The sequence below is a fragment of the Sturnus vulgaris genome, chromosome 9 (genome assembly GCF_052056855.1).
Source record: "Sturnus vulgaris isolate bStuVul1 chromosome 9, bStuVul1.hap1, whole genome shotgun sequence".
NCBI classification, from domain to species: Eukaryota; Metazoa; Chordata; class Aves; order Passeriformes; family Sturnidae; genus Sturnus; species Sturnus vulgaris.
Genome location: NC_142251.1, coordinates 5,489,065 through 5,502,299, shown reverse-complemented (window position 1 = coordinate 5,502,299; position 13,235 = coordinate 5,489,065). Strand labels below are relative to the sequence as shown.

Below are 13,235 nucleotides of genomic sequence, written 5' to 3'. Positions count from 1 at the left end.
CTTGAATACCTGAAATATGCACACAAGCTGTTATGATTTGGTTGGGTAAATATTTGTAGAAAATGAAAATATAGAAGATACTTGCAAATGTTTAGATCAGGACATGTTTTTTGACCTGCAGTGAGGCTCAGTGGAATAAAATGTTCCCAAACCTCACTACAACACCCCTGGTGTACAGAGGTGAAGACATGAGATTGTTACTCAGGTCTCAGTCTTTTTTTGTAAGTACAATAGTATAGAAAATGTTGATTTTGAAAACCCAGATCACTTTCCCTCTAACTCATCTCCATGACAAGCTTACTCTGAGCCTCTAAAGGCAACTGGGCTGGTGTGAGAAAGGGAGTGAGAACCTGTGGTGAGGAAGAGCCTTCCCAGACAGAGCTGTAGGGTCCATTTGGATGTGTCTGTACCACGTGTCCCACTGTGCCTTTCGAGGCTCAGAAACAGCTCAGCACACTAGAAATTATTCCCAAACACTGCCACTATGAGACAATCATTAAGATCACATTTTTTTAGGTTCTCTTTTACTTCTTGTGCTACTCTGTCATACTAAGGGATGCAAAGCTGGTGTAGGAATTACAGTCCTTTGTGCAGCAGAAGCAGAATAATGTGACTTAAGCCAATGTCACAAACAGACGTGGGAATTCCACTGCACATCCATCCATCATGGCAGAGTCACTGGAGAGATACAGATGGGTATCTTCCCAATGCAGATGAAGATGGTGGTTTTGTGAAAGGCTACAAAAGAGATTGTTCTCTGCTGCTGCTCCATGACTAAAATAATTTGGCCCATTCTCACAAAGACATTGATAAAATACAGGTGGCCTGGCTAAATGCAACTTGGAGGACAAAAAAAAAGGCCCTTTTGTAAGCTTCTCTTCCCAGTTCCTTCTGATCTGAAGTCCAAGTAAGTCTAATTAAAGTACTTGGTGTGCTGACATGCTGGCAGGATCAGGAATTTGGGTTTTTGAAAGACAAACTGTGCACCATTTTAAATTTCAGTAAGTTGAACTCCAAAGAGAATTCGCTGTGGTAGATACACACTAGGCCTGAAAGCCCTTGACTGATGTAGTGTAAGATCAGAAACTTGAGGAACTACCAAACAAAGGCAAAACTTGGTTTTTCTGCATGAGCAAAATAAATCCGAGGCACAGAATATGTGCAGTCAACAAACTAATCCCACTAGCACCTGAAATATTGGAACAAAAAGGGATTTCAGGTAAGGCCATCAAATCCCAGCAGTGCCCTAATGCTGCTCCAAAGGAACAACTGTGTCTTTTGCCAAACAAAATAAAACAAATAAGAAAAAGCCCTAAAGCAGAAAAAGAAATACGAAACAGTGGTCTTTCTAATTGTGTCCTTTTCCTGCAAATTGGTATGAACAACTGTTTCAGCACTTTTAAGAATTATTTTCTGAAAAATGTGTGTTTCACTCCTTTGTTTAAGATTCTGCCTATTGCAACTGTCTGCTCTTATTTAAATGAACACTGCATTTTAATACTCCCTTGACCCTAATAATGGATTTGATGGTGATCTCCACAGGCTATGTGGAGTCCTGGGGGGTATCAAAGACCTGCTCCATTGTTGATGGTTGGTGGCCATTCATTTACATTTTACAAGAAACAGGCAGTATAAACATTTGATAATTTGAAAATTATCTTCTGAAATTTACTTTTTGCTCAGTCTCAACAAAATATTTATCCTTGGATTCATAACTTAGGCTCAAGCCACAGTTCCTGCTGCAGTTCTGTACAAAATGCTGCCTTCAGAAAGCAGAAAGAATGGATGTGGTTACCGGATTAAGTCCAGCAGTGCATCTGCAGAGCTCATGATGGGCTTTCCACCCTCCTCAGTGCTCTCCTTCTGTGCTGCTCCACCAGGGTGGATAATGGAGACCATGATTATTCCCACAACCACAGCCACAAACGTTGTCCACAGGTAGTAAGTGACAGTTATGATTCCCAAGCGACTGGAGGTCTTGGCATCCAGGGCTGCGAGCCCAGACATCAAGCTGTGGGAAGAAAACACAGCACTAATTGTATCTTTTGTCTTAAATTAATGCAGCTGAAAGTCTAAATTCTGAATTATTCCAGCCTGCCTGCTTCTCTTGCTGCTGATTCTACATTTCAGTGTTTTAATAAGCTTGCCAGTAACACTAAAGCTGTAGTCTCTGTGTCTGAAGGGGTATTTTCCAATTGCCAGGTCACATCCTGGTTACTGGAAGGAACTTGCAAGCTCAGGCTGCACATGTGGGGACTGAATCCTACTGACTTCCCTGGAATTCCAGGGACAGTTTTACACAAGTTCCACACGTGATGGCTCAGTTCACAGGAGCAGTGGCAATAGTTATTAAAAACTCTGTGTCATACTCTACACATCATTTTACAGAATAATAGAATAATTCAGGTTTGAATGGACCTCTGAAGAAAATCTAATCAACCCACTCACCCCTTCCTGTGTGAAGTGGCGACACAATTTTGAAATTAAAAACACTAAGAGGCAATTTTGTCATATAGTCCATTCTTTACCTAAAAGAATAACTTTTTTTCTTTCTAAATCAATTCAAAGCACACTGTATTTTTGCTTTACCAGGGGGCACATTGGGAGCAGACTGTAATTCAGTGTGCCTCCAGTCTAAATGGGGACAGTGGATGGGACTCAGAGGAAACAGCTCCATGGGAAGTGTGGCTGCCCAGCTGGGAGCAAAGAACATGCTGTGATCACTTCAGCCTTTTCACAGAATCAGAGAATAATGGAGTCATACAATCACACAATATGCTGAGTTGGAAGGGACCCATCAGGATCTTTCCTCTTCAGCTCCCTGCCCAGCACTGCCAGAGCATCAGCAGTGTCCATCCTGTTGCTTGTACAGTTTGCCTGTGCCAAGCCATGCAAATCTCTACCATGAGATGTAGCTCCCCATGGCCCTCTTGTACAGACAAATTAGACAGGGCACTCTTTGGCCCCTGAAATTTCTTTATTCTGCTTTGACATATACCCTGATGCAGTTTCCAAGTGATCTGAGTCTGGGATTTGATTTTCCACTGACAGCAGTGTTGTTTGGGGCTTTAAATTGATATTTAACTTTGGATAATTCTCTGTAAACTCTCCAAAGCGTCCATCTCAGGAAAAGTACAGCTGAAATAAAGTATACATTTACTGTTTGGTGTGTCCAGCTTTCTCATCAAAACAGACCTGTTTTTCAGCTCTGTTCTCATAAATATTTACTAAGCTGCACCTCCTTGAATGAGATCTCCTTGAGCTCACACTGCTGAGAGAGGTTGTCTAGAGCCAATGCTAAAGTGCAGCTTAACCTTTATAGTAGATTTAATGAAATCAAATGGGTGGATTTAGTGTTCAGGTTCCAGCTATCCACTAGATTAATTAAGAAAATGTATTGCTTTTCTGCACTGCCAATCTCTCATCTAGCATGGGTTTTGTTAACACTATAGGAGCAAGGATGCACTGGAGTCGGGATAATTTAGAAAATTAGCATCTCAGTAACTCCACTCTTGTAACCATTGTTCTTTGCTTTTATTTATCATTAGATTTGATATAAATCCCACCTTTCTGTGTGTCTGCAAATCACTGTATACAAACACAGCACTGCATATTGAAAATACAATAGTAGGAATGCTGCTTTGTTCCTTGACATTTCCCTTAGATGAGTCCATACAGAAGAGTAAATATCCTAAAACATTTTTTATAAAACAGTTCAGTTACATATATTTATCTCAAATTATTGTGACAGTTTTCTGTTAAAAAAACACAACCCTGTGTTGTTGTTAGATTTTTAGGACTGAACTCTCAGGCTGAGGTTCCACATGCCATTGAGCCATTGCTGTACAGAGTAGATACCTGTATTGTACTAGAGTACAGCACTCTTCCACCCCCACATTCCCAGGGGAAAAAAAGAAGAAAAATTAAAATCAGGTTGATTTTTAACCAGTAGGATGTTTTCGTGGTAACAATTTTCAGGGATCTTTATAGGTACATTATGCAGGGTGGTGACACCAGTGGTGTGAAGGGCTGACTCTGAGCAGCAGAGCTGTAACTTGTAGGCTGAGCAATGCCTGGAGAGGGCACTGCCAGGGGGACAGACAGTTCACTCCCCTTCCCTCCCTGGTACTGCCCTGGAGCCACTGTCACTGTGGGGAAGCCACACTGTTCTTCTTGTCCTTGATGCCTCTTGGCCGTGTTGGTTCTACAGAACAACAGAGGGACGAACCATGTCTTGAGTGCTCACCTGAGAAGTGCTTACAGAAGTACTTAGGGACAGAAATCCTAATTAAATATGTCCAGTGGTTCAGGTGAGTTTAGGGTTGTTTCCTCAGCCTCAAGATTCAGGGCCTTAGGATTTGGGAGGATGTTGTTCAGCTGGAATCTAATCTTACCTTGGCTTATAGGTGGCAAATCCTGAGGGGGTTAATAATGAGATTGCTCTGTCTTGGGGATATTCATTAACAAGATCATCATGTGTAATGAGATTATCCTGTCACCAGATAAAGTCATGCTCAGTTCATGCTGTGATGAGAAAGTCGTCAAAAGTAATTAACTGTGGAGGTGCAATGGGGTAACTGTGATGTGACAGAAACATGGACAGAGGTCTGGGCTCAGACAAAGCCCTGAGTTCTCCATGGCCTGCAGTGCTCAGGAACAGACCACTGGAACCAGCTCTCCAAAGGCTGGGGGGTAACAGTGGTCCTGTCATTTTAGGCAATAGCTCAGAACCATTGCAGAAAGAAATGCCTGTAACTAGGATGAGACAGTAATCCTCACTCACTATTTTTTGTTTGGCTTCCTTTCTTTGATATCAGAACAGGACAAAAGACACAAAGATTAAGAGACATAGTGGTGTTCACAGTTATTGTACAAAGCAAGTAATGCACAGTCACATCACAGGAGTTTATTACTGCTGATTAGAGATCACTCACACAGTGTAGCCAAAGGATGACAAGAAACAGAAACTCTTCTTACTGCCTAGGGAACAGAGGGGCCAGGAGGAATAAGCTTCCAGCTAGTTTAAACTAAGATTACTGTATCATGCTCAGGTCCTCCCTCAGTCTAATTTTCATCAGACATTCTTGGCTACATAAAAACTTCCTGAAGAGCTTCCCAAGGTTCTTCTAAACCAGAACGAAGCAATTCTCATGGCTTCCACTTCTAGATTCTATGAAACACACTGGAATGGAAAACAGTGTACCTTTAATTCTTGTCAAACCTCAGAATCTGGTTGGCCTTGAAAGAACAGGGCAGATAGTTGATTAATAGATTGAAATAATTTAAGATGCTGTGTAGTAGCTTCCACACGTGATTTGTGTGTAGCTTCCATAGTGTGTTTTAATGAGTGCCAAATGGACAAAACAGAATTAAGACAATAAAAAACAATCTGCAGCTTTTCTAAATAATTACTGTACATCTCACTCCTTTAATAAGTCTGGGGCAAAAAGATCCACAAATTTGTGATTTAATGTTCAGAGACCGTTTCTTAGCTTGTATAGAAAAAAATCTGTCAGGCCTAAAGGGAAGGGGAAGACATTTTCAATTCTAGAAATTATATGTGACTTAATTAAAAAGGTAGTCAGTTTCTACATAGTTTAAAGTTTTGTAATTGTACAAACAAAAGAATCAAGTACTAAGTTTCATGCCTGCTTTGAGGGAAATCCGTGTAAAACCCCCAAAACTAAAATAGAATTTTTGACGTAAAGAAGAAGGAAATTCTTCCCAATATCTTGGAAATCTAATTAGTCCCATGCAAACAAGTAGCTAAACCCTTTTGAGCATCTCTAGGCTTGTTCTGGCTGTCACAGATAAGCATCAGGTATTTTATTTACAAATAAAAATAGAACTTTCTATCTTCTCTGCAATTCTCTAGGTTTTTCTCTTGCTGTCTGATGAAAGCACATTTTTTGTCCTGTCTCAAGATCAAACCCTATATCCCCAGAAAGGGAAAATACAAGAAGCTGCTGCTAAGATCCGATTCTGTATGTTTATTTTGTCTTCCTCTCCACCAGAAGCCATCTGGATGTTGCTTTGAAATAGATGGATTATGGATAAAGTTATCAGAAGGGATTAGTGTGATTAGAAAGACATTAATCCTGTCAAGAAGTAATGGTCAAGTATTAACCACCAACAGTTGTTCCTAGAATGATGTTTGTTTTCATTCATCCCGTTCCCTCCCTCCCATTCTCATTTTGTAATTGCATGCTGTGGAAAAGACCTGCCTGAGCAAGTTCTCCCAGCAAGGCTGGAAGTGCCTCCAACAGCTACATTAGAGATGATTATATTGCAGTTGAGCATCATGAAAGGGAAGTGCTGGCCTCACTAATGCTGCTTGATCATGCAGGCAGGCTGTCGCTCACCTTTTTGTCAAGGTTAGTGCCTTCAAGTCTCAGCATGATAATAATGTGCATTTCCATAGCACAAGCCATTTAATCATCCCAAAATGCTTCACCAGTGGAACCTCCTCTAATGCAGGAAGGCAGTATCTCCATTTAATGGACACAGAAACAGAGAAATTAAGGCACTTTTAAATAAGGACAAACCACTTACAGTGAAAAAATAAATCTTCCTGAGGTGGTCTTTGTATTGCAGTGAACTATCACACTTTTCCTCATCTGTGCACAGCTACCTGTGCTTTCAGAAGAGGCTGCTTCACTTCCATGGAGGCACCATTATCAGAGTAATGTTTGCAACAAAGAAAATAAAACTCTCTACAGTATTGAAAGAAAGAGATAAGAAACTTTCTCTGGCTCTTTTTATAGTTTAATGCTTGATTTGCTGTTAGTTTCTAGTGTAGTTAAAATTATTTCAGCAGTGAGAAAGAGGGATCGAATTACTTTTTCTTTTCAGGACACCCTTTTTTTTTCTTCTAATATGCAAACCACCTAGAGAGCAAGACCCTGCCATGGCTGCCATAGAGAAAAGGCAGTGGAAGTGGTGGGAAGATTACAGCCCAGCCCTGGCTGCTTCACCCTGCCCATGGGCTGCCCTTCCTGACACAGATGTGTTACAGCAGTTTTGCAACTGCTGCTGTGCTGTAGCCTTGTGCTGACCTGAACACAGCTAAGGGACTATCTCAGTCACTGTGGCCAGTGGAATGATACCCAGTATCTTGTATTATTCAAATTTTCATAGTATTACAGCCTGATTTTCAAAGGAGTTGGCAAGTCTAGAATCCTCCTGAAGGTCCAAGGGGCTACTGAGGTTCATTTCCTGTGCAAATCCAGTAATAAATAAGTAATAAACAAATGAAAAACATGTGTACAAATGAAGAGATATGTGACATTATTGTGAGGTTTATTTTAAAAGCATGAATCATGGCATGAGGATTCACCCTCATGGTATCTTGATATAAATTAAATTGTGTCCAAGCTCAAAAAGAAACCCCAAATGCAGAAAGTGGTCGCTGTACTACAAACAAGACTGCTGCAGCAGTTTCTGTATGGTTGGATTATCAGCTCTAAATAGCACTTGAAATGTGAATTCACTTTTCAGAGCCCCAGTATGTAGTAGCTATTTTACTAAACCCAGTGGAAGCCCAAAGGTGTCAGGCACAATGGAAGTCTGGCTCTTGGTCTTCAAGCAACAAAAGCAATAAAAACATTTCAGAAGATCAATACACTGTTTGCAGTGATTATGTTTAATTTTACAGCTAGGCTTCTAGGAAAGAAACCAAACTGCATTTCTAATGCATCATAATAGGCATCACTTTGAGATTTCATTTCTTAAATTGCTTTATGAAATAATAAGATTTTTATTTTTTAACCAAAATGTTGATATCTCCTTTATCATCTAACACTTGTAATTCTTAATAACAAATTGGCATACACAGCAAAAATCGTGCCAGGAATTCACATGATGTATTTTATTTTCTCTCTCTTGTGCAATTGGAAATCTGCTTTCATGGACTAATATAAACAAGGCAGGACTTTGCCCAGGACACAGTGAAGGCTGATGCCCAGTGGCTGTTCTGTCACCTGCAAATGTGAGGTTACTGTGATACATCTGTGAATTTTTGAAGGGATGAACAGCAACCTTTGGTCACTGACTGACTAAGGAGATTGCAGTGTAGGTCATGCCGAATTCAGGTTTGCTTGTCAACTTCAGCTGTTCTGATTTTTAAAAAAAAGGCTTTCCTAAATTCAAAGGTCAGGATGCAAACAAACCCAAATAATATATTAATTATGGATGTGCAGCTTCACATGGTGGAAGGAGCCAAGAATCTTATTAATACTTGATTTTTTTTCCTTCTGTCAGTTCTTTCAAGCATTTTTAGATTAAGCAAAAAGCAAAAGGATTTGAAACACAAATTTGGATTATAAACAAATGTCAGATTTATTAAACTGTTTTTTGTCTAAGGAAACAGAGGGAATCCAGCCAGCTCCTCAAGCTCCACATGTCATTCCCATTCCTTTGTGGGACACTAAGTATTTTAGAGCTCTCAGAGGACTGCAGAAAAATTCTGTCAGGTCGCAAACAGTTCATACCCCGTTTGTAATCACTTCAGTGCTTTCCACACCCATTCACTCTGTGACCACAGATTCCTCTTGCACGTCACTAGATCCCTACTGACACTCCATGAATAATTTGTACTGAGTTGGTCCAATTTTGACATTATGATGTGTAATTGCAACATGTCATTTTTCATTGAAACAGTCTGGACCTCTTGGTTGCACAAACAAAAGAAAGCACTAGAAAACAGTATTGGTTCTGACCATTAGACTTAATAATCCTAAACACAGCTAATAGCAGTGAAAATGTTCCAGATGATAATGTGGAGAAACTTCTGAAGATGTCTCAGGCATGGAGGAGGGATAAAAATTTTCCTTTATGAGCTGATGCCATCTCAAATGATGACTTTTGGGGTAAGCTGACTCTAGTTCTGCAATCTAACAGCAATGTGGAGAATTGAAAATAGTATAATGGTGTCAAGTGAGATTGCTTTCTGACTGGTTCTCCTTACCCTTGGGTAATCCCTCTCTTTCAGTTTCATTCAAGTTATTTTGCTTTTCACTCTAAAAGTAAATATATTTATTCCCTCTAGTCATCTCCTTAAAACTCACTTCTCTGCACTGACTTTCTCCACAATAAAGACTTGAGATGATATATCCTAGGAAAGGGCTCACTGGGGTGAAATGTACTTTTATTATTATGTACATTACAGTGATACACGTGACAGGTAGTACAGAAATGAAAGTCTCTACACACTTTGTGTTACCTTTCAGGTCCCCCACAGATTTCCCCATACTAACCCCACAGAACATTTACCCTCCCCTGTTGGGGAAGGCCTGTTCCTCAGTGCCAATGTTTTTCTATTGCAGGTGAAATAGAGGGAAAAGTCCTGAGTCAAATAATGTGAAGAAAAAAAGCCCAAAGCAATTTCATTCTATGGAAAATACTTCTGCCTTGCTACTTTATGAAACATTTTTCTCAGCAGGCTCTTCAGGGACCCAGAGGCAGCATTTTGCAGCTGCTCCTCAGCACCTCACTAGATAATACAGTGCATAAACTTGAATGCACTCGATTATAGAGCCATGGAATTCTTTAGGTTGAAAAAGACCTCTAAGATCTTTAAGCCCAACTGTTCCTTCTCCCAGCACTGCCAAGTCCCTCTAAACCATGTCCCCAAGTGCCACATCTACTTGTCTTTTAAATTCACCCCAGTCTGGCAGTGGCTGTAGGATAAGGACAAGGATAAGAACAGAGTGACTGGTATTTAGGGGAAGGGTTTCATGCATACATAGCAGAAAACACCAAGCCCAAACTGACCAGAGCCTTCTGTTATCCACCCTTTCCCATTTAGCCTTCAGGTAAATTATATTTCAAGACAACATGGAAAATATCTTTTAGTGCCAGGGGTGTATTAGAAGAAACAATACTGCACAAATCCTCGTTCATGTAAAACCAGAATTATTGAGTGTATTAATTTTGGCTGTCCTCTTTATTTAAATATAACCATAAATAGAAAAAAAATTATAGCCTCTGAGACATTTGTTTTCCTTCTGAATGGCTATTATGCTGATGTTATCAGACAGTGGTTTATAATCATGGTAAAAGGTTTAGATTGTCAATTGCAGTACAGGTCTTGGAGAGTTTGGGTCAAACTTTTCATCTCTAACAAATGGTGATCTTAAGTAGCAAAACAGACGAACAATCTCCAGTGTGTGGTTTATTGCCAGTTGCATCTGCAGCTGAGAGCAAACAGTGCCCAACACAACCCAGCCAGGCCAATGGTCCATTTGGTATGGCCCTGTACAGCCAAACAATGACAGAATTCCATTACAACACAATGAGCAATATTTGTCATTGGTGAGATGTTCAAATGCCAGCGTGTTCCCCTATCAGAGAGCTGGGGAAAAAATACAGGAAAAGAGTACTAAAAAGAGAAGTTTCTAATTAAAAACTAGGCTTTAAGAGCATGAGTAAGATTCACCAACTCGGGAATGTGAGCAGAAGGATGAAGGATTACCAGAACTGATGGCATTATGGACAGGAATCCTTTTAAAGAAAGACAGTACTATATTTAGAATATTGTATTTAATTCATCAGCAAAACCACAAGAGTAACTAGTATTTATTACTACACCCAAATAGGCCTTCAGATAAATACAAAATATTATTAGCATACACTTGTTTGTATGAGGTGTGACATACTCAGAGGAACAAGCTCTATAATTTTAAAAATACAGGTCAAATCAGTTCTTTTATTTGACTATAAAGGGATTAATATTTCTTTAACGGAATCTGCTCATGGAAAAGGATCAAATCTCTGCTAAATCTTCCTAAGCTTAAAAACTAAACTGCATTTTCCAAAGGGAATATTCGCTAGGGTAACCAGTCTGTTAAAACAACTAAACAGTTTGAGTCTGCCCTGACAATTCTTTCCCACAAGCACTCTTACTGCTTACTGCTAATCACAGCCCGAGAAAACTTGGCCCTGTATCTCTTTCCAGATAAAAGCTTTATCATATAAACAAGGAGGGTGCTGGAATAAAGGATGCAACTTTCTTTTACCTATATAGGTAGACATATAGGACAGAGAGAACTCAGTATGTTCAGGTGCTGCAAACCTGTGTAACTCTGCTTTAGCTGCTTTTCTGAACAACCAAGGCTGGTGCAGTCAAACACTGTGTGTGAGCCCTTACAAATAACATGTTCATTCACAGAACATTCAGGAGCATTCATGTTCCTGAAAGCTCTGTGAAACTTTACATGTACAGGAGAGAAATAATGTGTGGGCTTCTAGGATTAACTTGCAAAAGAAGCAGGGCCTGCAAGCCCTGCCTCTTCTCCAGCCTTCCTCACAGGTCTGCAGCATACAAATTTTGCAGCTCATCTCAGGTGCATGAGGTGGCTTTGCCTGCCTGCAGTAATGCAGTGCTGGGAGCCAGATCTCCTCCTCCCCTGCAGGTTCTCTGGCACCTCTGCGTTTTGAACAGAAAGGGAAAGTTGCTTTTCTGTTCTGTGGAAAATGCCAGTGTGAGTTCTCTGCCTACTGGAAGGAATCCATGCCAAACAGCAGCATTAGAAATGCCTCAACAGTAGTAAATTACAGTACAATATTATTCTTCAAAACTTTGAAGTTGTGACAGATCAGGTTTCAGTACCGGCCTCCGCAAAAAGCTTAAGTCAAAGCACTCATGCTTACTGAAAATCAAGTTTCTGACGCACTGGGAACTGATCAGTACAAAGCTGGTAACATGAGCTGAAGATGATGGGGCAGGGAATGGGCACAAGGACAAAAATACACTGAAGGAAGGCGACAGTGTGTGAGTTGTTGCTCAGTGCCTGCCAGCACAGCTGGGCCCGTGCTGCAGCTGGCACAGACAGGAGCAGGTCAGAGGGTTTATATTGTCTTTAGCAAATGTGAGAAAATACTAAGGGGAAAGTTGAGTCTTTGTTCCTTTCCCAGTTTTTTGTATCGTGCAGAGCACAAAGACATTGACATCAGATTTGATTACTTCAAGCATTTAAGAAGTTGAGAAACTCAAGTGATGCACAGGTATCTCTGCCAATCAACTTGTCCTGGGAACAGGTGAAGTAATCCCGTAAGTGTGTGTGTGTCTGTGGAAGTTTATAACTAAACACAGAGAAAGAAAGTTTATTATTTTCTGTATAGGGAGTGGTACCGGCAATCCCCGGGATGCGGGGTTTCCGGGCAGTGGTACCGGCAATCCCGGGATGCGGGGTGTTCGGGCAGTGGTACCGGCAATCCCGGGATGCGGGGTGTCCGGGCGGTGGTACCGGCAATCCCGGGATGCGGGGATGGATCGGGCGGTGGTACCGGCAATCCCGGGATGCGGGGATGGATCGGGCGGTGGTACCGGCAATCCCGGGATGCGGGGATGGATCGGGCGGTGGTACCGGCAATCCCGGGATGCGGGGATGGATCGGCGCGGGGAGCGAGGCGCGGCTCCTGGGTGTCGCAGCAGAGCCACCTGCTGGCCGCGGGGTGCATTGCAGGGTGTCACAGCCCGAGCCCCCGGCCGCGCCGGGAATGCGGGAGGGGAAGGAAAGGGAATTTAACAAACCTGGGCAGCGGGATCTGCCTGAAGGGTTTGATAAACAGAATTCCCAGGGCAGGATGCACGGGCAACTGTGCGCGTACCTGCTGGAAAACCTGAGATGTGCTGAAGGCTGAAACACGTTGTATATAAGGAGGAAAATACACTATTTGCGTTGTCCCTGTCAAATGAAGGCCGAAGTCTCTGTTCCCAAAGAGAATTAGGGAACTTCAGAGCTTCTGCAGCTGATTTTTAAGGCTTGTTGAGGACATCTGCTTGTCCAGCTGCAGTAAGAGCTTGGACAGTGTCTAAATGTGTAACCACTAATTCAGATTTGGCTCCTATTCTCTCCGAGCTCTCTTAATATTTCCATTCCCAGGTCTAGCAGCAGTATCCTGTGTTTACACATAAAGTAAGCAGTCTGCATCTAGTAACTACAGGCTCTAAATTTGGTCTTGTAAGGTTCCAGTACTGAGTATACCAAGGGCAGACACGAACTGTCAACTATTTGTCATTTTCTTTATCTTGCTAATGGAAGTGTTGTGTGTGTACTTGTTCTTGCAGCTGAGAAAAGCAAACTCTATACACAGGGGATATTGATAGGTATGAGCAGGGCTAAACCTCAGGCAGAGGATGGGTCTAATAAATAGAGACTTATTTCAGAATTGTTCTATGATGCTATGAAGCTTGTTTATGTAACCAGATAACTGAAATAATATCAATCCCCACC

At 41.4% G+C, this 13,235-nt stretch overlaps 1 protein-coding gene across 1 annotated transcript in view; it reads right to left on the bottom strand.

Annotated features, from left to right (window-relative positions):
• Positions 1-13,235, bottom strand: part of SLC1A7 (solute carrier family 1 member 7) — a 48,347-nt gene that overhangs the window by 31,335 nt on the left and 3,777 nt on the right. The window contains exon 3 of the mRNA XM_014870614.2: positions 1,796-2,011. Coding sequence (XP_014726100.1) covers positions 1,796-2,011 — 216 coding nt within the window. The remainder of the gene's footprint in view (positions 1-1,795; positions 2,012-13,235) is intronic.